This window comes from Callionymus lyra, chromosome 8 (assembly GCF_982586985.1).
Source record: "Callionymus lyra chromosome 8, fCalLyr1.hap1.1, whole genome shotgun sequence".
NCBI lineage: Eukaryota > Metazoa > Chordata > Actinopteri > Syngnathiformes > Callionymidae > Callionymus > Callionymus lyra.
The window spans coordinates 15877715-15905583 of record NC_141825.1 but is presented as its reverse complement, the minus strand read 5'-3'; the positions used below and the strand labels follow the sequence as shown (position 1 = coordinate 15905583).

The 27869-nt window shown below is 39.4% G+C and overlaps 1 protein-coding gene across 1 annotated transcript; it reads right to left on the bottom strand.

Moving 5' to 3' along the window:
* Positions 1-333: 333 nt before the first annotated feature.
* On the bottom strand, positions 334-27240 carry vwf (von Willebrand factor). The gene is made up of 53 exons (XM_087796628.1): positions 26953-27240; positions 26835-26886; positions 26069-26212; positions 25509-25611; positions 25170-25378; positions 24835-24956; positions 23089-23302; positions 22902-23024; positions 22716-22827; positions 21689-21735; positions 21478-21614; positions 21249-21387; positions 20733-20833; positions 20469-20664; positions 20186-20401; positions 18854-19094; positions 18689-18786; positions 17445-17596; positions 17268-17371; positions 17063-17201; positions 16843-16977; positions 15001-15147; positions 14793-14933; positions 14638-14736; positions 14404-14560; positions 14154-14321; positions 13955-14090; positions 13393-13696; positions 10837-11953; positions 10661-10765; positions 10268-10411; positions 10051-10194; positions 9784-9942; positions 9659-9705; positions 9403-9580; positions 8850-9091; positions 7778-7967; positions 7363-7704; positions 6123-6361; positions 5900-6002; positions 5742-5813; positions 5312-5416; positions 5037-5240; positions 3850-4001; positions 3656-3772; positions 3405-3585; positions 3023-3063; positions 2836-2952; positions 2587-2685; positions 1741-1869; positions 948-987; positions 775-872; positions 334-623 (listed from the first exon to the last, which is right to left on the bottom strand). The coding sequence occupies exons 1-53, from the start codon at positions 26956-26958 to the stop codon at positions 438-440; spliced, it is 8493 nt and encodes a 2830-aa protein (XP_087652754.1). The 5' UTR covers positions 26959-27240; the 3' UTR covers positions 334-437.
* Positions 27241-27869: the final 629 nt, after the last annotated feature.

The following is a 27869-nucleotide window of genomic DNA, read 5'->3' as shown; positions in this document are numbered from 1 at the left end:
AACATAGGACAAGATTTAAATTCAGTTTACCTTAGTTAGAAAAATATTTGTTTGCAGTATACAATACCACTTGCATAAGGTTAATGTCATCTTAATAGAAACAGAGATTAATGTGTGAATCCTGCACCAAGATATTATAGTTTTGTTTTCAGTTTTCTATGGTAACATATGGAGACAAGTGGCAGAGTGAAGTTTTTTAGTGAATTCCTTCTTATTTTTTGATTTTTGAAGCTTTTCCTGTAAATTAAGAATTTGAATTAACTTTAAATTACAATTTCAAACTAGTAGGTTCAACGCATCCAACTTTGGAAAACTGACAAAAATGTCGAAACATTGACGCGTAAAAGTGATTATTTATTGGTGTCTTTGAAAATAGTCTGACGGATACAAAAATATATATTTCAGCGGTGATGCATGAGTTGTTCATAAGTCTCCGTCTACGTGCATTGCTTGGACAGACAGTCGCAGGCGGTGACCGACAGGACGGTGATGAGGCTCCGGGTGCCGTTAGAGCACAGGACGGGCACGTCTAGAGGTTCGGTTCCCGCCGCGGCACAGCACACACACTCCTGCTCTACAGCCCCTCGCTCCAGGGAGTAGATGGACTTACTGCGACATTTTCCCTGGTAGCAAGACAGATGGATCCACGGGCCACATGCAGACATTTAAAAAAAAAATAAAAAAAAATCGGATGTTGGGATTTTGTTGAACTTTGAGGGATAATCCTTCGGGGTTAAACTATTAATCATTCTTAAATGTGTGTGTGTGGCTTACCTCACAGTAGTGCAGTTTGACCTGTTGCTCGGATTGGCAATCGTCCACTTTCACAAAGTTGAGAGTCCCTAATGATCTCTTGCACGGCGGCTCCGTACCTTCGCACCGGCAGTTTACAAAAAAACTCTCAAATTAGATATTTGTAAGAAACAAGAAAAACATTCTCTACTCACACGTCTCACAGCAGGTGCTTCCCATCTTGCTGACGACACCCTAAGAAAAAAAAAAACCACCCGATAATGAATAAACCCAAATCAATAACAATGGTGCTCTTTATTTATTATTTGCTATCATGGATTGTCAAATAAGTGAAATAATTGTAAATCTTTTTTATTATTGATGGGGAAATTTAAATAAATAAAACTATTATTATTGTTGTTTATTGAACAAAATAAATCTTATTGTTTAAAAATCGATACAGCCATCATAAAATAAATACGATTTTAATTCACCAACAGTTTATATTCAACCTTATCTGGTTTGCAAAGAATATTAAACACTTTAAATATCATTTATGTCAGGATTTGTGTAAAAATTCAGTCATTTAAAGATTGAATTATATCGTACATCTTGTAAAACATGTCATTGGTGAATGAAAGCTTTGTTTTCTATAAATTAGCTTATAGTTATTTTAATTGACGACACGTTTGGTAGTCGGCAGCAAGCCATGAAATATTTAAACAGAATTCTAGTGCACTTTTTAAGGTATTCATAAAGATTTGTGGCATTCTATGATGCCCAGCTTATTGCTAAGCTAAACTAATGCTATGCTTAATGCTATGCTAGTGCTAATTAAGGAATCTATGTAATTTAGGTTTAAATGTCGGTATAGTAGCTCATTGATCAGAAACTCAGTGATGCCGATGCCATAAATACGACAAATAAAAAGCAGAACAAATAAAATATTAAATCAAAGGTTAATTTTAGCTGACATGACAATGTCTGCAGGTTAAAAGCTCTTCCTACCCCTTCGTCCAGGCACTGCTGCCGGTTGAAAGGACGGCAAGTGGTCACTTCGATCTTCACGGTGAGTTCTCCATTACCGTTCACACCACAGGTGTAGATGCTGCAGCCCTCCTCACTCGTGGTGTTCACCTGTGAGCGCGAGAGTAGAAGAACATTAGACTTATTTAGTCATTTTATCATATATAATATCAGATTTACAACCATATTATTGCTAAAAACATTAGCATTCAAATGCTCATTTAGTAAATTCATGAAAGAAGAAAACGATACGCATCACGATACAGGGACAACGTAACGATATATTGCGACACTGTAGGAACAAGATATATTTTTAGTTTTGCTTTGGTGTTTGCAGAGTTCAAGAACCACAAGACTTTTGACTAAGTCTGAATTGCTTTTGATTTTTTTTTGTTGCAACTAATATAAGCTTTAAAAGCTGATGGTGTTGACTGTATCCTCTTGTCCTGAGTCATCGCCCTGGATATTTCGGGAGGACATAATGACTGTTCCCATCTGGCTGCCGGAAGTTCAAAACAAAAATAGACAAATGCCGAACTTTGAACTTTATTGTACTTATTATACTTCAAACCATTAAAGAAATATGTTAAAAAATCCAATATTATTGGAAACAAAAAAAAAACTTTATAGTGCTGTTGAATATCAATACAATATCGAGAATAGAAGACATTGCGATATATCGCTGTTTCGATATTTTCTAAGACCCCTGTTAAATATACAATTCCTTTTAAAATATATGGTAAAACCTTGGATGATGCCTGCAGTCTGATACCAACACAGTTCCAATACACTTTATATCCATATGTCCGGACTTTTAAATGATCCAACCTTGAGATCCAGAAGTGTCCCGTCCGTCCTTCTCATGAAGCAGGAAGAAGGAACACAGCGGCCGCAGCAACTGCCCTCCTCCTTCTGAAGAGTGTACCCCTGTAATAAAAACATCATCAATAGATGCTTTATATTACAAATATAATAAAAGCTACACTTAAAGAAAACAATTAAACAGTGAGAGCAGTTGTGTTGTTACTAGATGACTAGTTTTGATGATGATATTTTTATATCTAAGGTGATAAATACCAGTTGACAAGTGGAACAATCCATTCTTGTGCAGGACAGTTTATACTGTCTCAGCAGAGCGTTCTGCACCAAACACTCGCAGTGTGTACACGCGTCCACCATCAGCTTCTCGCCCGCCTGCATCAGAAAGATACAAAATAAATGAAAATCAAATCAATCCTCCTTATTAATAGTTGACAATACGTACACCAATGACGGTGTGGTTGAGCACGCAGACGTCCATCGGGGCTGTGAACAGACGCGACATTAATGAATACGACAACGACCTCTACCGGATATAAGAAGGCACTACATGTAAAGGTTGAGAAGGGCATTGAAAAGATGAGGTCTAATAATAATAATAATAATAATAATACTAATAATAATAATAAATACATAAAAAACAATAATAATAATAATAATAATAATAATAATAATAATAATAACAATAACAACAATAATAATAATAATAATAACAATAATAATAATAATAATAATAATAAAAATAATAATAATAATAACAAAATAATAATAATAATAATAAATAATAATAATAATAATAATAATAATAAAAACGTGTGTGAACTCACCACAGTGGCAGCGTGGGCAGCAGTCACGTCTATCACAGCGTAGCTCGGAGCCCAGAGGGCAGGACGGAGTGTCCAGAGAGGAGCAGCTCACATTTGTGGCGGTGATGAATACCTCATCCTTCACTCTCACACACTCATTTAAAACACACTTGTCATTGGGAGACTGCCACACCTCACCCACCTGGAAAAATAAATCCAAATGAATGTAATTACATTTTTTTTTTTTTTTACAACATTTGATCCATCCGTACTTGTCTGAGTTTTACTCCAACCAGCATATCTCCTCTCATGTCTCCTCTCGACTCAACGCAGCTGTTCGGTACACACTTTCCACAGCACTCTCCTTGCACTAGTGTATACGTCGCACCCTGTTTTGCAGTTAGGAGTAGTTAACCACAGGCTGAGCCTTATACGGAGCAGTGTCAGTGTTAGAAAAGGAACTCACGAGAGGGCAGGAGCGTTGACAGACAGGTGCAGAACACTGGGCGATGTGTAGTAACGTGTATTTGTCCTGCACTTGGCTGCAGCTGCATTTCTCACATCCCTGGACCCACTCACTGCCCACTGCATGCACGACGCCTTCCGCCACACAAACCTGCTCCAATGATTTTAACAAATTAAAAATAAATGCATAGAAACTGACAATATGTATATATGTTATGTCCTCTTTCTTACAAGGAGAAATGAGCACTGACAGTGTCACCAGAAGACTGAACTGCACCTAGTTTGTAATAAATGTAACTATTACAATTACTTTACCAGTCACATTATCTGTTGTGTATATCAAGGGTAAATACACAACAGATAATCTGACTGGAAAAGTATTTACTTTCAATTTTCTAAAATTGTTTTTCAACTTGTATATTTGCTAGATTAGCTTAAAGTGCTAACACGGGTGAAATGTAACATTTTGTTACCCAGTGTAGGACGGAGCGTTATAGAAGGTCCTTCATCCCAACTGGTGTCAGGATATTTAACTCTCTACTTTAAATATCCTGATGCTAATCCGTAGTGTGTTTTTCTTCTTGTGTGTTTTTATTTTTTGTTTTTATTTTTTTTAATTTTTTTAATTTTTAATTTAATTTAATTTTTTTCTATTTTATTTTGTTAATAGTGTTAATTTTCTAATATTGTAAATAATTTGTATTTTTTAAAGATCGTTTTATTTTATTTTATTATCTCTTTTATTATTTCTTTTTTTCCTTGCACTTTATTTTCAATTGTGCTGCTGTTGTAAAAGTGTGTTTCCCCTCTGGGGATGAATAAACATTTTCTATTCTATTCTATTCTATTTTGCATCCATATTTTTAATTGTGATTGTAAATTTGTTAATTTCTTATACAATAGCAAACCAATACTTTATCATTTAAAAATATTGTGTATGACATGAGGACATTGATTATTTTAAAATAAATGTTTACAATAGAAAAGTAAGCAAGAAAAAACAACAAAATATTTAAGACTGTGATTAAAAATTTGTGTCCAACATAAACATTGTGAATAATGGTTTGAAATAGATAATAGTGAAAACAGCTCTATTCTATAAACCTTTCAAGCTTTTCAAATTGATTATCTTCAGTTGATTTGTATTCAAAACAGGCACTTTCAGATTCAGAGAATGAAGACTTTCCTTGTCAGGCAGGCACTTGATCTCCGTGCAGCCGCAGTCATCAGTTAGAGATGATGTCGTGAAGCCCGGTTGGCAGGTCTGTGTGTTGTTAACGCAGCTACACACACACTCGTAAACGTCACAGCATTTCGTCTTCTTCACCGAGAGCCGTCGATGAGCCGGACACAAGGGTGGAGTCAGACTGGAACACACTTCCTGTTTGCAGACTGTCGGCGGAGAAACAGGCAGTCGGAGGTGATGAAATGCAGCGCTGCCGTGTCTCATGGGAAGAACTTACCGCATTCATGTACGGGCTGACACTCTCCAGGGTTTTTCAGAACCGCTGTCTGGCCTGCATCACAGCGAGGAACCTCCGGGAGACTACAATTACCTAGATCGCACACTGAGAACGAAAGGATAGAAATTAAATTGACAAAGATTGTTGTACAATGTAATGAAAATAGTTATCAAAACAGAAACAATGATAAAAAATGAATTTCAATATAGAGTAACACTAAAGACTAGTGATGGGTTGATGAGGCCTCGTGAAAGAACCGATGAGGTATCATGATACAGTGTCTCTCATCTAATGATGAAATCACTGTATCATGATACCTCATTGGTTCTTTCATGAGGCCTCATCAACCAGTACTAATAATACTATAATTTGCTGTTCCACTGCAGATAAATAGTAAAATTATGATGAGAAATGTTTTAAAAAAACTGACCACAATCATATTCTGGACAGCAGTCAGAGTCTCTCCTTTGTCTTAGGGTCTCACAGGGTCCACATTTTGGAGCTACAAACAAGTGATGAAATGAAGGAACACAATACAAGATCATTTTATTGATTTATAGTTCAATCAAAGACATTATTCATTCTCACCTGTTCTGTCAGTGCAGGGTCGGGCGGTACAGTTGATGTGCTCTTGGTCCAGGCACACACAAATCAAACATGGATTCTCACTCGGGACCCAAGACTGAAGGTACTACACAAAAATAAACAACTGTTGTTGTAGTGCTTCACTTTGAACACTAGAGGACAGTCTACAACATCCTACAAGACAAAACACTCGCCTGAGTTGCACTTGAGTGACTCAGGGTCTCACCTTGTATGTGCGTCCATGAATGTCCACACACTGCCCACACGCCTCTGGTGGTACACACTCTCCATGATGCACAACTTTCCCTTCTGGACAGAAGCAACCTTCAGTAGGTGTGCTCATACAGGAGGTCTCATTTCCTCTGGCGACTGACTGGCCACCATACAACGGCTGTAGACTCCCGCAGTCTTCGACACACCCGGTGCGACAGGCGTGGTACTCCATGGAGGTGGGACACTGAAGTGCTGAAAGAGGAAATTCAAGTTGAGATCAGGAAACTCACTCTTAAAGCCCATGAATATCAAACTGACTGATCTATTTATAGCCGTACACAAGCTGAAGGTTGTCTGCCTTCGAGGATTTAAAAGTGAGTTTGCTCAGAAAAGCCAAGCATTTATTTAACCTTTTGACGTGAAGGCCAGTCGAGCCTGGTGGGGATAAATATCTTTTTTCAGAGAATTAATGTTGATGGGTCACTTTATGAACCTGGTGCCTTTTGTTTCTATAACGTTTTGTGAGCTTACGAACATATAAAATGTGTTTAAAGGGATCAAAAATGTTGTGTACAAAAAATACTACATTTTATTATTCATCACAGTAGACATTAGATCTCTGGTTTCATTCTTAAAAAATAAAATACTTACAATTTTAATTAAAAGTAACATTTTCTTTCCTTAAAAACATTGATTTAAGCCCGTCCCATAGTTATACACACCACATCATAGCGCCTAGTGATGTGTTGCTGAGGCATCATGAAACAGCTGATGATATAGTCAGTGTATTTTTAAAAAAAAAAGAAGAAGTTTGAAAATGATGCTTGTGGATTTTCAAAATAAAAACACTGTTTCATGATACATCATCATCTGTTTCATTAAGCCTTTAAGAGTTCAAGGGCTTTATGACCCTGGTCTAGAAAAGGCGCTTTACCAATAACCAGTGCTTTAGATTAAGTTGATGTTCAGTAGATAAAAGGATCCATTTAGTTTAACTTTACAACCCCACAACATATCATTTATTGAGAAACAGTTTTTTTTACTCTTAGTTTACTACAAACAAAGGACATTTCAACAACAGGAAAAATGCTTTTAAAATAAAATTTAGATTTAATTTAATGCAGGTTGTTACTTTTTTCTTTTTATCAAGTTAATAAAAAAATAAACTGTGTTCGGGGTCTGAGCTCAATAAAGAGAGAATATAATATGATGATGAATTGTTTTGTTTACAATACAATGTGCACCAAACTTACGACAGAGGTGGGGGCTCCTCCAGTCCACACATACGCCACTCTGTCTACACAAACGTGCGTAGGCAGAGATCAGCTCACACACATCTGATTCCGAGCATGCTTGCTCTTCACACTTTGCCAGAAAGATCTGCACTGGTATGTGTGCGTGACATGGGTTGAATATCTCTGAGCGTAGGGCCTGACATCCCATCGAGGCAGAGGACACACACTCCACCCTTTGTCTGAGAGCACAGGCTCCACCGTCTTCAGCTGCCGTCCAGTCAGCGATGAAGGCGAGCTGGTCGGTGGTCAGGCTGCCATTTCGCAGAGTCAGAACATTCGCTGTCTCTTCACCGCAGGCTCCTGCGTGGAAACAGAGGAAAGGGCCGATGAGAAAGAGAAAGTATTGTGTTGTTTAAGTAAGTGTTGCAGGTACCACACAGTCCAGAAGAGGGTTGGGTCGTGGCCGGACCGTGTAACGCGATGGTGAACTCGTTACTCTGAGGGGTGAACGTCAGGATGTAGCTGTCGTCTATTTTCAGCTGCAGCATCACACCTCCGAAACACACCAGCTCCATCCCATCGTGTCGCCAAGGCAGTGTGAGCTTCTCCTGATCGATGAATACCTGAACACAGAGAGAAGCTTCAGATCTTAGCCATCGGAAAAACAAAAAAAGCTCCTCTACCAAACACGCGAATGCCAACATTTAATTTCTTAAACGTGAAATATCACTACTAATATTATAATAATTGAAGTCTACTTTATTACACTTTCAGAAAAATATTGTTAGACATGTAGAAAACTTTGTAACAAGTTCACATAATGAAACTCTCAAACATATTTATGTTACAATCATAACAAATTTAGAAAAATTCTGTTACAAATGTACAACATTTCTATTAAAATTTACAAAATATTTTTAACAAAGTTAAGAAACACTGAAACTAATTTACAAACTCTTCAAATGAATTGCCCAAATGTTGTCATAGATTAACCTACATTTGTTACAGATTTACAAAAATCTGGAAGTATTTCTAATACTCTCAATCAAATATATGGGTTTTTCAAACATATTTACCAAATAGTAGTAAGAAATAAACCAAAATATTGTAAAAATCTACAAAGATTCTGATACAATGTTAAAGACATTCTGTAACAAATTCACAAAGTCTGAAAGTAATTAACAAACTCTCAAACGCATTTACAAAAACAATTGTGAGGTACAAAACAATAAGTGTTTCAGGATTTGTAAATCTGTTTTTCACGTCTCATCCACTGTAGTTAGGCCAAGCAGATTTTTTTAATTGAACTCACTTCAATGAAAAATGTAGATCATCTAATAAATGTACTCCTTAAAGCCTAAATACCTCCACATGTGTACCAGCAAGAGATATAGCAGATGTTTATTCAACACATTCTGAAATTATGACCTTTTGCTAGGTTCGGAAAAGGTCAAGAGCTGCTCCTCAACACATGTTCAGCTCTTACACATCACCGACATGCTCACCGTCACGTCATCCTTCAGCAGCAGCTTGTGAGCTCCACCAGTGACCTCCATGGCTTTCATGCAGACCTGGTTGTAATTTGATGATTCTTGACACGGTCCACTGTGGAGTTTAACCTCCAACCCGGCGCTGACACCTCTGCTGACTCTGAGGAGAGTGTAAGAGCAAGAGCTGTCCACGGCCAGCCGAAGTGCCAAGCTGTCAAATCTCACAACATGATTGGTGGAGCTGCCCATGCAGATGCCTGAGAACGCACACAGACTTAATAAATAAATAGAAACACCAATAAATTAGCAAAAATTTAAACATAGTAAAACATAGAGAGTTTTGTATGGACTGTTTTCCTGTAGAATCTCTTATAGAAATACATACATGAAAAAAAAGCAACAAGGAAATTCGTAGCATAAATACAAATTTGCATTTTTTAGCAATTCTAACGGCTCCAGTTATCACCAAATGTTAACATCATGCATAGCATTCATTAATTAAATCAATAAAAAAGTAAAATGAGACAAAAACAAAGTGTTCTTCCAGCATGTAAGAAGGTTCACGTACAAGGGCACTCCCAGTGGCAGTTACATGCGTCCTGCACTTGGACGGGTGGCACGTGGTTTCGGCAGGTTGGCAGTGCAAGTCTTTCACAACTGATTTTGTGGTTCTGCATCGTCACCGCCCCGCTGGGATGGCACAAGACGGAGTGACATCCATCCTCCAGTAACCAGGACGCTCCGGGCTGCAACACATAAGAGACGGCGGTGTGAAGAGTAAAAGTAAAATCGACTCGATCTTTGAGGCTCATTTATGCACTTACTTGTCTCTCGTTTCCAAGATCATCGACACACACGCCTGGGGGGCCAGCTGAGGATGAAACCGACAATATCATGAATAACATTTCTGAAGATCATTTAAAAACCGAGGTTATATTTGAAGGTGAACCTCTGCAGATTTTCTCGGGGTAGCTGTGGTCCAGGGTGAGCAGCACCAATAGCTGATCCATGCTGTTCAAGTGCAGGGTGTTGTGCTCACTGGGATCAAGAAGTCTGAGCTCATCGTGACTGTAGTGATTTCCAATTCCAACAGGAAACACTGCCACACCTAGAGTAGAGACAGCAGCTAATATAAAAGCTTACTTAAACGTACTAATAAACAAGACAATGTCATCATCTCAGTTTGGCTCTGACTCGTCATTATTAGCTTCATTACCTGCCGCCAGGGCCTCATTAGCCGCTTCCTGGACATCATCCGCTGATTTGTCCGTCACAAGCATCACCACCACTTTGGCCACACCCACTCTCCCACCGCTGACCCGAGAGATTGCGGTGCGAACAGCAAAACTCAGGGCGGAGCCTGCATGGAGACGGAACAGCCAACACATCAGTGGGTTTCTGTGTGTGGAGATGCTCAGACTTATCGTCAGTACCGAGAGCGGGTGCAGCCGCCTTCCTGTTTGGTATTCTGTCCACCAGGTCTAGAAGACGTGACGTGCTCTGGGTGTCTTTCCAGGAGAGCTCTGCAGTGTTTGTGTCTCCGTATTGAATCAACCCAATCTGAGTGCCTTTTAAGCCTGAGCAGGCAAAAAACAGTACAGTATTATAAGAGTATATACAGAATACATTTATTTATTAGTTTAGTCCTCCTTCCTTAGCTTAAAATGGGAGCAAATGCTAAATAACAGGTAGAAAAAACTATCCAAACTGACAGAGAAGAAGAAAATAATTTACTTCTTTAGCTAAACATGGTAAACACATCCCGTAAAATATGTGAATGTTTTGTTTGCTATTTTCAAGGTGTCTTTAGGAGCAGCAAGTTATACCTATGTCAGCATTCCTGATGTAAGATCGGACAAAAGTCTTCATGTCTTCGAACGTCTCGCCAGCTCTCAGCAGGAACATAACGTCCACGGGCTTCTTGCACGGTACTATGAAGACCAAGGTCACAGGATGAGCATGAAGTCTCATGAAGTTCTCATAACATCACAGCCATGCGTACCTGAAGGTGGCAGGTTGGACAGGGTTGGGACCACCACGGGTCGAAGTGTCGGAAACCGAGGTAGGAGATTTCTTTGCGTGATATTGACCACACGTTGGACTATTGTCTGGAGTTGGTCGTAGTCCTTGATCATCACCGGAGGTTCAGGGTAGCTAAAAGGCGTGAGGTCTATCTGTCGTATTTTTGGTCCCACGCCAATTGGATACACGTGTGTAAAGTTGCTAGTGACTGGTGGTCGTGTCACGGTGTCAGTGGGTGGGTTTTCAGTCACTAGAAACACCAGCTGAGGATTGGTGGGCTTACGTGGTGGCTGGACTACCGTTGATATAACCGACCTTGTGTTTGTCTGACTTCCACCTCGCCATCGAATCTGCTTCAGTTGCTGCATCAGCAGCTGCTTCTGTTTCCATAGCTCCCACTGATGGAGCTCGATGGTCACCGTCACTGAATACTGGATAATGGTGATGCGGGTAAACTTGTCTCTCTCTGCCAGCTCCGTCACAACTTTCTCCAGGAAAATGAGAGTCTTGTTGAAGTTTTCCTCGCCGACTGACTCTGAGCCTTCGACAATGAACGTGACGTCTTTGGTTGGAGTTGAGGGGTTGATGGTGGGAGAGAGGAATCTGGGTGTGGTTGGAGTTTCTGTGGTGTGCTGTTTGCCATTCGGCTCCACGTGAGGAGGTTGTGTGGTTGTAGTGGTCCTGCGCTCAGGTTTTGTAGGCACAGGTGTCGGCATTAAAGGCTCCAGTCCCAAAGTGCAAAGATAATCCGTCAGCTCCAGCAACCTGTCGCTCAGCTCGCTCGTGCTGCTCAACACATAGGCTCTGTTGTCTGGGTTGGCCTTGGTGATTTCATTGATCTGAGCGATGCTCGCTCCTGGACCCAGAGCCACCGTCAAGGTGGTGATGGATTTTTTCTGGATCATCTTGACCATGGAACGCATGGAGCGAGGGTTAGCGCTGCCTGTCAGGATGATGGCGATCCGGCCAGCGTGCTCGCGCTTGTTCTTGTCATAGATGTTGTAGGCCAGGTACTTGATGGCCTCGTCTAAGAAAGCTGCGTCTCCTCCAGCGTAATGAAGGTCACGCACGGTCTTCTTGAAAAGCCACTTTTGGACCTACATGCAGAGAGCAAATATTAAGACCAAAAACCTGTTATTTCTGAGTAATATTTCAAGCTTATTTTTAGGGAGGGTTGATAAAGCTTCTTAAAAACATCTGATGAGGTATCATGATCTTCATTTTGAAAGACCACTAGATGGCACTCTACGTACGAAAATGATTCCAGATTTCATTCAATTATTAGATCAGCGTCAAAGATTATAAAGCAAAAAGTATCATCTAGTGTCTTCAATGAATACAGAGTATCATGATACCTCATCAGCTGTTTCATGAGGTTCATCGACCCATCAATACTTATATTTAACATACTATGATTTGGTATATTTTTACCAGTAGCGCGCATCAGGCTGGAAGAGATACAATTCTTAATTTGGATTAAGATTATATTAATAAACAATAAGATGTGTAAGGGTTAAAAGCATCATGGAGATGGTTTAACATTAGGCAAGCATGTGACACATGGCTGCTCAAATAATAATTGACCAGACTGACCAAGCGGAAAATCATCATCAAGTAACATTTAACAGCTGATAGAGCTGCAGAACAGGATGAAAGTGCACAGAGTACAGATGACGAATGGTAACGAATAAAGATTTACTAACTGGGCGCCACTTTCCACTCATTATTCACTGCCAAGACAAGAAGTCTGTTAAACATTTTTGGCTACACTGGATGTAGATGTAAAGGGTAAACTTAGATAATGTTAAAAAATGTTATTAATTTTTAAAATAATGATTTGCTTCATCACTTAACTCCATAATCAGAAGCTATCACTGGTTTGTAGTGATGTGTTGATGAGGCTTCATGAAACAGCTGATGAGGTATCATGATACAGTGTCTTCATCTTTAAAGACTACTAGACAACACTCTCTGCTTTATGATCTTTGCTCCGATCTACCAATTCAAGGAAACCTGGCATCATTTTCAAACTTAGAGTAACATCTGGTCAAAAATAAAGACAGATGTATTATATTATCAGCTGTTTAGTGAGGACTCATTCAGCCATTACTGTTCTGCATTTTAATTTGTATCCCATCTCTCCTTGCAACTGAAATTAGCTACATTTTCAAAGATTAATGTATTTAAATAAAATAATCTAAATCCTTCAATTATCAAAAGTTTTTTTTGAAGCAGCAATACATAACATTGAAAATAAAGTTTTTGGGGCCACCCAGTGACAGAACAGTGTAACTGCAATGTCATGGAACCTCTGTGGAGCTGCATTTGTTAACATGTATCTTTCTTGAAACTGCTATATAACACAATTCTAAATGCATCAATATGAAAACTGTGTGCGTTGAAATAGTAGCTAGAAAGTCAAACAATAAATAATTTCAAAATGTGTCATAGTGCTGCTGTGAATAGAGCTGTTATTCATTTACTATTTGTCATGATAAGGGTGGAAGCAACACGTTGACAGTTTTGATCTTCCCACCTGCAGATCGTAGGTTTTGACTCCAGAGTGATAAAGCAGCACGGTGGCCCGGGTGTGAGCGGAGCCCATGCGGAATCGTTCCACCACCCCGAGGATGAACCTCTTGGTGGCCTGGAATTCATCCTCGCTGAGGGCGGACGAGCCATCCAGCAGAAACGCCAGATCCATGGCGCGGTCGCACGTGCCCTCCGGCATCTGAGTGGTGAACGGCAGCGCGGTGGAGGACGTCCAGGTTGGCGACGGAGTGGTCAACGGAGTGAGTGAAGTGCACTCTTCACAGCTGAGGGTGTTGTTGTCACAGTGGCTGCAGACCAGGAAGACATAGTTAGAAATAAATAATTTTATACACTAGTGATGATGAGGCTTCATGAAACAGATGATCAAGCATCACGATACCTTTAACTCTAAGTTTTGAAAATGACGCCAGGTTTCATTGAATTAATAGATCAAATATGATGAAGCAGAGAGTGCCATCTAGTGGTCTTTCAAAATGAAGACACTGAACTCAGCTGTTTCATGAGGCTTCATCTCTACCATCCACCCACACAGTTGAAAACGTTACCATATTTTGCAGTGTTTGGGGTCGTCATGGTTGAGAATAACTTTGCTGCCATGGGAGATTCTCTGGCCTTCGTGAACACACACCTGACACTGGGAGGGATCTACACAACGCATGGCTACCTCATCCAACAGCTGGCCTGATGGGAAACCACTTGATTATTCATGTCCTGACTTCTGGTTTTGAATATTCTTTACGGTACCTGGAGGACAGTAGGCATGGCAACCTTCCACACATGTGAGGGAACAGTGGAGAGGCTCAGGGTGCTGACAGGTGATTGGACATGCTGGACCACAGGTGTTATACCTCCACTGGCACAACTCCTCCCCTGTACTTGCCAGTTTGGGATTCAACTCCTCACAGCTCATGGCTATAAACATTTGCAATAACAAAATGAAACAAATGTCAGGGCGATGATTAAAGTGGACGGTGAGTAACGTCTGTACACTCACGGCAAAGTTCGTTGGATCTCCACGCGATGGATACGCTCTTCTCCAAACAAGCCTGAGCGTAGGCGGCGATGACATCACAAAAACATGCACAGCCGCCCACTGACGGGCAAGAACATGCCGCTTCTACACACATCTCCACATATGGCTCCGGATCCACCTACAGAGCAGATGACACGAGGAGGAGAGGGCGATCGTGATGGGGCACAACAGGACGTCGAAGTGTTTCACTCGCACCTGACTGTTACAGGCTCTGAAGAGAGAGCCGCTGAGGACGCGACACGACTGCTCCACCGTCACCAGTTTGACGATGTCCTCAGCGCAGGGTTGAGGAATCTGCAGAGAATGAGATCAGCCGATGACTACACAATTGATCACATCCAGACACTTACCTTAGTCACATCTGCACAGCCGGGAGTCACTTTCCAGGAATTCCCGAAGTGTGAAGAGGCCACCTCCAGCTGATTGTTACTGCTCAACAAGTCATTGTTGATGTTCCCGTCAAAGTTTCCACAGAGGCCACAGACACGCCTCTACACACACAAGTGGATATTTTAGCACAGAATGATAAAAAACTATAGATGTTATTTATTTATGTACCTGGTATGAGGCTGAGATGTGGACCAGGAGGTGGGTTCCTTTGTCCCAGCTGAGAGAGATATGTTTTCCGAGGAGCACGGTGTAAAATTGACCAGATCGAATGATCTCAACCTGAGCACTCAGCGGGACTGGATGCGTCATCTTCACCTGTAGTTAGGGCAATGTTACGGTAGAAAAATAAATGAAAGAAAGTGTAAAACTATTAAGACAACAGAAGGGGGATCATACTTCTAATGCTGGGATGAGCCACAGTTAAAGTTTCCCATTATTATTTAGGGAAGTACAAATCAACTTTACAAACTACCTCCACAAATATGTATTTTCACCACCGGAGCTGTGGTAAGACTAACGAGTTTAAAGCACCTTCTTCCAGTGTGTAATGTAAGTGTTATTTTGTTTTAAATGATTTTCTTCCTATAGGCTAGTCCTCGATATGTTGGTATCTCTGTCCCTCCTTACAGTTGATGCTGAGACTAGTGTGTTTTTGTTAAAATTTAGTGTAGACGCCAGTAGACAACTTGTGTCCTAAACTATAGCTGATATATTTGTCTTCTCACACAGGCATCAGGGCCTATCGCTCACTTTTCTGTCTCTGTTAGAACCAGTGTTAATGTTGTTTGAAGGAAGTGGTTGACTGTGATTGACGCTTCAGCCATTAAAGCAATCAAAACAAATGCAACGTTAAATAATTTATTTACTACTTCAATTTTGAACTTGGATTATTGTCCATACTGACTGACTGTGAAAGAAATATTGCTTTATTACAATATTAATGTGTTTTAAACTGCTTACTACGTTATCACAATATTAATGTGTTTGTTTTGCCACAATGCATATGACTAATTTACCACAATGAACATGTGTTCGCTTTGCCACAAATGCATATGTGTTCGAAACTGCTGATCGCCTTAAGCAAGAAACTGCTGATTGCTTTGACAATGTATTTGTTTGAAACCCTTCACAGGATATAACCAATTTAAAGTTCAACTAAAGAGCACTGATAAATATATCCAAATATAGGGTTCAACTAAAGAGCACAGAGGAAAACATTAAATAAGTTGGGAGGGGGGATGAGCAGAGGATCTCGTCATGAGAAGATGCACAACAGCCTTGGCTGTTATCTGAAAGGTACCATGAGGTACCATGACTAATAGCTTGAGACTGCTTTTGATGTAACCCCTCCACAATGTGTTTTGCTCTGAAGAAACTGAATAAAAGAGGAGGAACGCAAGGCCTTCGTTGGACAGTTGGTGTGAGCTAACTTCCGCGTTGGTTCTGCTGTTCCCTCCGGAATGAAGAACAATCTCTTACTGGTGTGAGTCTGAATCTTTTGCTATTGAACTGATTTGTCTGCGAAACTTCGTGAACAGTTTTTCTGACACTGACTGCGAAACTCATTCTATAATAACAATTGCATTAAATGTTTGTTTCTATTAAAAAAAACAAATCACAGAAGAAACCCATGAAATGTCCAATATGTCCAATTTCAATGCTATTCAACCAATATGTATTTAATACTAAGTAAGGGGGATTTCCAGAATTTCCGCCCCTAATGTTAATTATAAAGAGGGATAAAAGAGGGCAGAAGACCCACATGGAGCTTGTGTGCTTGTCTTTAGGAGCTAAATAAAGAATCTGTGTGATTCTTTAAAATAAAAATTATATTTAAGGGTCTTTCATTTAACCTTAAAAAATAACTGTGTGCGCAACATGACATTAAGTCATTAAGTTTGGTTTAAAATCATGACTTTGAGTGGATATGAGTTGAGCTGAATACAAGCTTTGAGTTGCAGTGATGATTGGAGTGGGTGTGGTTGAAGTGTTTAAGTGAGTGAATGTTACCTCTCCATGCTGCATCACAATCATCCCGCCATGATAGAAGACTGTAATTGCTTTTGCACATCGACGTCCCACAATTCCACAGGCCTCATTTTCCACGAGTACTCTGAACAGCCCCTCCTCTCCATTACACATATCCTAGGGAGAGTAGATGTTTAAATTATTGATATTATCTTGCCATGTTCACAGCACAACATTGAACTTGAACTGGAGTTTGACCCACTTGAACCAGGACATACTGGCACAGACCAGGGAATGAATACTTCAGCCCATCGAAGGTGATATAGTGCCCCTCCCCCACAGTGCGGCACACACCGTCGCACGGTTTTTGTGTGCACCTCCACTTCCTGTTTTCACACACACTAAAAAAAACAGGAACATGTTGTTACAGCAACAGTCCCTCCCTTTCACACGACATGGGTATTCACCAGGTGTTGCAGTCAACAGCTATGCTCTGCCCGGATGCATAGGGCCGGTTGTTATGGTAACAAGGACACTGTTTGGGCGCTATGCAGTCTTTACCATGTCGCACCTGAAATAAATCAATGAGTCAATCGGGGGGGTTTGATTTGTAAACATCGATTTGAAGACACTGCAACACCGACCGAGCCTGATGGACAGAGACAGCCTGGGATGCAAGCCTGAGAGACACACGGAAGGTCCAGGTTCTGACAGGTCCGGGCACACTCCAGACCTAATCCTTTATTTTTACAGTCGGCGGCAACCAGAGGTGGAGGGCACTGAGCTGACCGCCGCTCTGCACATAGAGAAGAGATCATTTCAATGATTAGGGCAAGTAGTTAAAAGAAAACTGACATGGTAAGAATGATTTGGCTTGCGACGTGAATTAATTATGATCTGTAATCAATTGGTGTAATTATGTTATTTTTTCATTTCACTTCTGAAATGTGAAGAGAAGTGTATAGCTTAATTTTCTTTATCATATTTGGCAGAGGAAAATATTGATATATAAGAAAAAAATGTCGGCATATAATTATTTATTGCTTGTAACAGACTTGAAACTATGCAGTTCTTGCTGTGAATCGAACCATAATTGTTTCTTGTTGTGTAAACTTACATCACTTTTTATGAACTCAATGTTTTATTTGTATTTTTGAATTCATTCATTAATGTTCTGCTGCTTATTGCTTCAAGGAGGAATATATTTCCTTACAGAAGGGCTGCAAGTTGCCTCCTTCTCAACCACTGCGCCACATATTTTCAAATTACATAAGAAATGATTATTAATTATAGGAATTATTTGGAAAATAAACATTGCGGGCAACACTTGACTGACCATTGTTTTCAACATGACAACTCAACAAAAGAAGAACACAAACATGCTACTGGCAAACAAACAGTAAAGAACACACACTAATTATAAGTGTACTATATTTTATCTCAGTTAATGTCATTATTTGATACCCCTAATGGACATACATTTAAAAAAATGATCAATCTCGTATTTTAATGCCATAGCAGAACAACCTGTGCACTTAAAAATCCTTAAAATCCTTAAATTGTGACGTGAAATATTAAGGTCCCTTAAGTTAAATGGGATTTTGGCATAAAAATAATAAATAAATAACAACAAAATAATTCATATTATAATTAATAATTAAATAATAATAAACTGACCTCAAACAATTATGAATTGCAGGATATGATTTTTTTTTATTAATCAAATCTATCCTTTAAAAGAAAATTATTAAAAATATATATAATTAATGAATAAGAAAAGACATCCTCTCATGTGAGGCTAAGGAATGTGTGGAGATCCTTGTGATCATTGTGATACATCTAAAGGTCAATAACAGGTGGAGAAAACAAGGGGAGAAAATGACTGAACCTCTGGATGGAGAGGCATCGTCATCGTCGTAGAAGAAGTCTGACACTAAACTGCTCATTTCTGTGGAGCTGCAGCTCATGCCTCCATTCTCGCAGTAGCTGCACAGAAAACACACATCAGCAAACATCCTCATTAATCTCGCACCAGCTAACATCAGTCACTGACCAGACGCTGTTGTGGTCGGCGAACACGTCATTAGGCTGGTAAAGCTGTCCGTCATGCAGGCAAGTGCAGCGGTCGGCTGTCACACACTCTCCCGAGTCACTCAGGTATTTCCCCGCCGGACAGAAGCATCCCTCCTCGCACACATGCCGGTCTCTGCAGCCAGACTCAGACAGGGAGCGACACGATCGGTCACAGATACTTCCACAGGACTCGTACACTTGATCATTTGGACAATCCATCGCTGTTTTGAGAAAAGAGGAAACCATTTAAATTATCATTTGAATAAGAATAAATAAATTGTGTATTAAGATGTTCAGTAGGAGATGTTGTCGCGCTATAGGAAAGTATACAGAAATGTACAGACTGACTTTTATGTGATGTTGCCTTTTAACCCTTAACTGGATTCAACAACGGGCCTTTACTCTCCTTTATTTGTAGTTTTTTTTATCATTTTATTTAAACTATTATTTTCCTTGAATGGTGTTATATTTTGTTTTATTACTGTTCTAATCTATTGTGTCATTTTTAACTAAAGTTGTTTTCTCTTTTGTAAAGCACTTTGTTACTACTGTTAAAAAAGTGCTATATAAATAACCGTATTATAATATTTACAACTCAAGGTTCAGGGGCCACAATGAGATCAGAATATAAACGTCTAAGGCCCAAGCATGAGGTTGTTGTTTTGGTGAGCCTTTAACTGTCCATTCTTTAGCAAAATAAAACTTTACTTCAGCAAATCAGTATAAGCTTTTATGGAACTTTGTTGGGAAACGTTAAACATATACATCTGTTTATTAAAAAATGATGGAAGTGGCTTTATTAATTGTATTGTGTGCAATTTATATGAAATAGGTCAGAATTATGCCATGTCTCAGGGGTTCTCTGATAAATCACACATCGACAAGTCAACATTTGAGGCAACAATAAACAGCACAGACACTTGATTTAAAAGATTTCTGAAAGTGATTTGCGGGTGTGACTAATTCATTACTTTTAAAGAGTTGATGAGGCTTCATGAAACAGCTGATGAGGTGTTATGCAACATACAGTGTTTCATTTTGAAAGACCACCAGATGTCACTTTAAGTTTGAAAGTAAAGCAAAATTTTCATTTAATTAGTAAATCAGAGTAAAATATTATAAAGCAGAGAGTGCCATCTAGTGGCCTTTCAAAATGAAGACACTGTATCATGATACCTCATCAGCCTCACCCGCCCATCACTAGTAATTACTGTGGAATTTAAGTAAATTATATTCTATTTCAGTCTATATAATTAATCCAAAATAAAATTTAACTGCAAGGAACAAAATCTCAAGTTCCCCTGAAACCTACCACAGAGGGTCGGTGACCTCCAGCTGAGCATCACTCCCTTAGCAGCACAGGCTGCAGCATATGTGGCCAAAGCTGAGCACAGACACTCCTCCCCGTCCACACACGCGCAGACATCGTAACGACATATGCGATGGAAGGGCCCGGGGTTGACCAGAAAGTGACAAGGACTGAAAATCTCCGACATCAGAACCGAACAGCCCTCCTCTGCAAAGCGCACTGGAAGACAAAAGATCCATTTTCAGTTCCTTCCATGATGGGATTGAGTGAACTGTGAGTGAAACACCTCTTTTAGGGTTGACAGCACATGCATCTGTTTCAGGTTTCATGACGGATCTGCAGTCGCCGTTGATTCTCCAAGATTGGCCAAAAGCCTGAGGGCTCGACTCGATGAGTCCTGAAGAGGTCAAGAAGTCGTCGCCTTGGTTGCCGTTGTAGTTCCCGCAGAGGCCACACGTCTTCCCTGCCCACTGAGGTCCCAGCTGTTGACGAGGAGAGACACAGTTTAGGCAGCAGAACTTTTTTGAAAAAGTAACCTTCAACCTTTCACCTTTAGGAGCACACGACCCCTCCCATCCCAGTTCAGCTGAAGGCTGTCCCTGAACTTCAAATGCACGGAAGACTGGACTGATCTTTGGATGTGAAGATGACCTAAGAAACAGTCAATGTGTTCATCCAATCACAAACACAAGATGTTCTTGAGCGTTATAGAAGGTCCTTCATCCCAACTGGTGTCAGGATATTTAACTCTCTACTTTAAATATCCTGATGCTAATCCGTAGTGTGTTTTTCTTCTCGTGTGTTTTATTTTATTTTATTTTATTTTATTTTATTTTATTTTATTCTATTTTATTTTGTTAATAGTGTTAAATTTCTAATATTGTAAATAATTTGTATATTTTTAAGATCGTTTTATTTTTCTTATTTTTTTAATTATCTCTTTTGTTATTTCTTTTTTCCTTGCACTTAATTTTTTTCAACTGTGCTGTTGTAAAAGTGTGTTTCCCCTCTGGGGATGAATAAACATTTTCTATTCTATTCTATTCTTCTATTCTATTCTTCTTACCATGAAACATCGGCATTTGAATGTCCATGCCATTCACAGACACCACACCTCCATGTTTTAGCTTCACCGTCATGTCCTCCAGGGAGGGCAGGCTGACCGTCACTGAGCGTGTGCAGACTGCGTCTTGCTCATCCGCACACTGATGCACAAAAGAAGCCAGAGACAGGAACATAAAACAAGTGACACGTGAGAAGTTTTCATGTCAATCAATCCAGGAACTCTAAACCACCTGGACGTTCTCGATGAAGATGGAAAACTCCTGATCCGTGCAGTCTCTGGACAGCAGGAACTGACATTGTCCCGTGAAGGTAAAGAACTTGTTGTCAAAGGTCTTGAAGTGAGACTGGCCCACCACCAGGCACTCGCCTAAGAAGAAATGTGAAGCAAAGTCACAATGATGTTCTTTGCAGCAGCGACACTCGACCGGACGAGCGTCTCACCGGGACAGCCTTCGTTCGTGCATTCCCAGGAGCCGTGACGACACACACTGTAGAGAATAGAGTGATGACATCAAGGTTACAGAATAAGTAACAATACAAGCAGCAACTTCTAGAAGAAAGAAAGCAAAACTTTTTCACTTTGCAAACTTTTATCTAAGAGGGCTACATTTGATGTAGTGAAACTGGCTCCAATTGTGGTTGATATATTTATCATTGTATTAGTTAATAATTGTGTTTATTTTATTTAATCACATTATTGTGATATTAAATTTAATTTATTCTTGTGTCTATTTTGTTTGACTATTTTCATTATTATTCCTAATTATATTCATTATTGTGCTTATTTATATTATTATATTCTTTCATTACTTTTTAATATTTTTTTTAAATTATAATAATTATTGTTCTTATTGTTCTGTAATATATAATGTCAATGTATGTTTAATCTTCTTTGTAAACTGCTGTGACAACCTACATTTCCTTAATGAGAGAAGATTATGAAGAATAAGTTGGTAATTAAGTCATTTTTATTTGTATAGCGCTTTTGCAGACCAGGGTCACAAAACGCTTAAACAATCTTAAAGCATCTTAAAGCATCTTTAACATTTTAACATTTCAAATTAACAGTCTTAAAACAATGAATAAGTCAAGACATGAAAGATCAAGATCACGGTCAAGTTCAAAATCAATCAATCAATTCAGTGGTTCAAAATATAAAACCCTATATATATATATATAGTTCAATTCAAAATTGAGAATGTCGACACTGAATGATCAGGTAAAAGGTTTTCAGTTATTTTGAATTAGCATCAATACTACTAGCATTTTTTTTTAAACTTTTGTAATCTTGTCATTAAAAGTTAAGGTTTGACATTAAAAAACGTTTTTATTTTTTAAGATGCTGTTTATTTGACGTTCTCTGCTTAAATACAGTTTATAACAGAGGCTATGGGCCGCATGAAAACTGCCAACAAATGGCCCAGAGCATGACTTTGGACAGAGAAAAGTGATTCCTGACTCTTCTTACCAGGTGTTGCAGTCCTGAGAGATGGAGGATCCAGGTGGGAAGTGTCGTCCCATGTGGACGCAGGAGCATTGAGACACCTCCACACAGCGATGACCGTCCAAAACCTTTCCAACTGAAATGTTTAAATACCAGATGAAAATCCAAAATACATAAGGAAGCTCGAGATAATAGCGGCGGCTGGTTTACCAGGACAAGTGCAACCGTCCACACACTCGTCCTTGCAGATCTCCTGGATGTTCAGACTGTGACATTGTGTCGAACAGGCCCGTGTACATTCACTGTACTGCATCCCAATTGGACACTTTGGGACTAAACAAACACACACATGAGCACAAGTGGATTTTTACTTCATCACGAAGATTGTCTCACTTACAGCACTGGCTCTCCTCCAGCCAGCCACGCAACACGACGCCATGTGCTTGACATGAGCGGGCGAACTCTAACATGATTGGACAGTAGCAGTCTTCTGCCATGCCCTGGTCACACACACAGCCCTGACACAACGAAAAAAAGGCGTCCGCAGACACCATGTGGGAACATTGCCGGAACAAAGAGGAGGTCTGCAGCACACTGCAGGCGGAAAGGATCTGAAAGTCAATGTTGAAGCAGTTACACCGGAGTCATAACAGCACCTTAGAGGTTTTTTATTTGTATGCAGAATGACTAAAACGAGAGGGTTGGATTGATTAGAAGTCATTTTTGTGTTTGGATTTTAAAATGTTTTGAACGTTTTTTTTTCACTTGTATGGCTTCTCGCGCTGCTGCTCTTTCCAGAATGAGCAAAAATATTGAAAACTTGACATGATTGAGCAAAACCTTCAACGAAACCATTAAAACAAATTCCTTTTTTAAGTTGACAAAAAATGTATTCAGAATTGCTGCTAAAAAGCCTCAGAATGAATATCCCTAGTAAGATAAGGTAAGATAAGATATTGTTTTATTTGTCCCACAGTGGAGACATTTGATAGATAAGTTTTTCTCTTTGTTCTGTTTTCTCAGAACATTTTCTCATTGATGGCGCATGATTTCTGGGAAAATAAAAAAAAAAGGAGTTGAACTTTTGAAGTAAAATTGCAGCTTGCTCACTTTGCTTTGAAGATCATCTAACCCACCTTTAAATCATTTACCTTTTTTTAATGTGGCATTAAATAAAGTAATGTTAAAGTAGCTCCCTGGTGGAGGTATGTTGCGTCTCAGTGCCCTTCTAGAAATCGTTAAAGTATCTTTGTTTTGGCAACGATATAATCATTGTAAACCAGCAACAGTACTGCCCAGGGGCCACACGCGTCCCTCTGACTCTATCTATGCGGCCCTACATGTGCCAAAAATAATACAGAGACATTTTCTTTCTTTTTTTCTTTCCCTTTATTAGTCCTTTTTAATAAGTATTGTTTTTCTATTTTTCAGGGCAATGTATATCATATTAATTATTTTTTATGTATATTCAATGAAAGATTACACATTGTTTTGTGGAATAATATAACTTTTTTTTTATTTCTTGATGTGCGAGTAAAAAAAGTGTGTGTAAAAATGTGCTTTCTCTCTTAAGAATCTTGAAATGAAATAAATAAACACAGATTTAAATAATATTCAATCAATTTAAGACTACAGCTTGTTTTAAAATGTCCTTTTATTCAATGATATATTCTGATACTTTTTATTTGGCCCTTTCCTCTTTGTACAAGTATAATAGTCACAGTATATAATGTGGCCCCGGAGGAAATTTAACTTCCTACCTCTAGGTCAGACACATTAAATCATGGTCTCAGATCTGAGGGTAATTTTCATTTCTTCTGATTCATACTGGTAAATTTGCGGTGAATATAATTGACTAATGATGCTAGAAAAACAACATCATCGCTGACGTACGAGCGAACACATTTCTTTCTTAAGTCTTTCATCAAATGATAACTGCAAAGCCTCCTGCACAGGAAATTGACTTTTGCAGCTTCTCATCTGCAATCTGCCTCTTGCATAATTGTGCTGACAAACACAAATGTCTTGTTTTGTGTGCCAACCCACAACCTCAGCGCACCCACACACTCTGGTCCTCAGTCTTTGCTGTGAACTTTGAGATGTATAATTTAACATGTGGATCGATGTAGTCGGTGTTTCTCACCGTTGACGTCTCCTTGGAGCTGTTGCAGGATTGGCCGACACTTGAAACACGTCTGCAGACTTCACCGGCTCCTTTCGCCGCCCACGAATTTGCAAAGTCATAACTATCCTCCGTGAGGAATCCTGGAATTACAACAGACAAAGAGCCAGTTGACAGATCTGTCCTTAATCTCATCCTCCCACTGTTCTTCAACGCCGCCCTATCGTTTCCTGTTTTAAATAGCTGTTCTTCCTGCTTCTTCCAGCCGCTGACTCACTCGTTTCCTATATTCCCGTAAATATGAAGCCTGTCGTGTTCACAGTAAAAAACATAATCATAACCAATCATCCACTCACCCTCTTGAGCGGTGTACTCATCCGCTGGCTCGGAGTTGAAGTTGCCACAAATGCCACACGTGAGGTTCGCGTGCTTCTTGTTCATTGTCAGGCCGATGTTGGCGGCATTGTCGATGCTAACACTGAAACCAAACTCTTCACTCCAAAGCTTGTAAAAGCCCAGCTCCATCCCGGCAAACACAGAGTGGGATGCATAAGGAAGTGTCAATCTTCAACAAAAAACAAAAAAACATAATTTATAAATGAAGAATCTTTTTGCAACGTATTACAGTATTTTTCTCTCTCTTAAATCTACTATCAGTTAGGAAACTGAACAAGTCACGTTCAATCTATACTCACATTTTCTCTCCTTGTGTTAGAAGTCCATTTGCAGACAGACGAAGCTCAAAGACGTCGCCCAAAAACAGGGTCACCCCAGTTCTTCTACCATCAGTAAAATCACCTGTTGACCCAAGGTTGAGTGATCCTATTTATTATGATGATACCACGTGACGGAACAGCTAAAGTTGCACGTATTAAAATACTTTAACATGCAATTAACCTGAATGAAGAACAGAATTAATTTAATAATGAATGTTAAAAAAAGTTTCTGTTTTTGACGACGACAAACTCAAAATTATTAAACTACTTTTTGTGCATTTACTAACAATTAAAGATAATGTTGAACTGGATCGATTTATCTCTGTACATTAAAAACAGTGATTTATAGAAAGTATACAATCAATTTCAAATAGAGATGTGTCATTTAAAATTAATTAAAACGAGAAAAAAACATTTATTTATTTTAACACTTGAAATATAAAAGGACAATACATTGTATTATTATATCATAGAAAATCTTTACAATATTTCCTATTCCGTACTTACTAAATCTACAAGTATATCCGACTGTGACTCACCCAGCAGTGTGAAGGAGCGATGCTTGCAGTCTCCGGCCAGCAGGTAACTGCAGTCTCCAGGAAATTGGTACAAGACACCATCAAACGTGTGAACATGGTGTCGTCCGAAGAGGCTGCATCTCCCTGTGGAACTCGCTGAAGAAACTGGAAACATTCAGAATACTGAGATCAGTCCAAGAAGGGTCTTCAGGTAGTTCAGATTCCTCTAAACCCCCTTTTATTATTTTATTTAATACTCCTTCAATTCCCTCAATTAGAGAAAATTGATGCAGAATCATGAGATCAGACAAGTTAAACACTGGAAGGTCTAGAAAAATGCTGTCTCATTCTGGCCACATAAACAGAACGGGAACCTAAACCACAGACTATTACAGTGTGTATCGTTTCAAATTTGATCATTTATTTGTATCCCACACAACTGTTTGTACGTCCTTGTTGTAAACCTTGTAAATGTTGTGTTAACAATGAAGTTGAACCTCATTCAACCCCTAAAACCAAAGAACACTTTTGTACTATATTTATTTTAGTCTTCAGGACTATGAATTATTTGGTTATAACAGTTTTAAATTGAATGTGTTCACTTGTTTAGCCTCTTAATGTGTTAAAGCCTCTTTGATGAGTTCTTGGTAGTAATATCTTGTCTTGAGTTTTGTAGCAATTTTTACGTTTGAGATGTTTATGGGATGTCCGAAAGCACAACAAAAGCAACATGCACTTGCACATGATTTCAAAATGTAAAGACATGTAAGTAACATGTGATACTCACCGGTAATATGCAGGAGAAAACAAGTCAGCCAGAGAAAGATTTCCATACAGGCCTAAAACACAAAAGGAAATACACAGTTGCAGTAGAGCCGAGCAAACTTCACGACCGTGAGTCCTACCTTCATTGCTTCGGATGAACAGTTGCTGTGATCATGTAGTGCACATGTTGTGAGGGTCTGCTTAAAAAGCTGCCTTTAAAAGTTGTGTTTTATACCAGAAGTCGCTGGCCAAACAACCCTCCCTGAGTCAGGTCGTGTCAAAAGGAACAGAATACCACTTGGCTCACACGTTTGTAAACACAGACCATCTAACACGTTCAGGCAGGACAATGCCAGGATGTGCCCACTGATGGCCTGGATAAGTGATTGGTCTGCACACACCGACTGGCTGCAGTGCCAACCCAAACAATTTCTCTTCAAAACATACTTACCGGGGAAATCTCACGCCATGTCAGTCATTTGGTCCAAAAAAACACGTCTTCACTGTGATAATGAAGTTATTAGGACTAACGGGAAGATGCATTAGATGCACTCACATGGCAGGAGTCGGAAAGAAAAATACAATTTTAAACTGCAAAATCTGTTTTCAATTTCTTACTCTAGTGTTTCAGCCAACGTTACAGGGAGGATGTTCCTGGACCAGAATACAAAATTGTTCCACCCTTGATCCTCCTTAAGCAGGACAAACCAAGGAAGCCCTATCAAAGCAGAAACTACCACATCTTAGAATCAGAGTTATTTCATTGCTATTTTAAGTGCAATTATGATTTTACTTGGTACTGTTTGGCAACATCAAACATGAAATAAACTCTTAAACAGAAATAAAACAGTGTTTGTTGTTACAGGTTTATGTTCAAGGGTCTTGTTGCGGAGGGGAAGAAAGTGTTCTGGTCCTGATTTACCAAAGCCTCCTGCTAGGTAGATAGATAAAAAGTCCGAGCCAGGGTGAGAAGGGTCGGCTGAGGGTCTGATTGTCCGAGACAGTTCACACATGATGACGCCGGTCTCTCAGGAAGTAAGTGATTCCCCTGCAGAGG

Excerpts from the sequence above, each read along its gene's own strand:
- vwf (XM_087796628.1), bottom strand. Across the intron at positions 23,025-23,088 it reads GCTGGAGGAGAGCCAGTGCT|TCCCAAAGTGTCCAATTGGG; the intron begins GTAAGTGAGACA and ends GTGTTTGTTTAG. Across the intron at positions 988-1,740 it reads AGCAGTGCCTGGACGAAGGG|GGTGTCGTCAGCAAGATGGG; the intron begins GTAGGAAGAGCT and ends TTTTTTTCTTAG.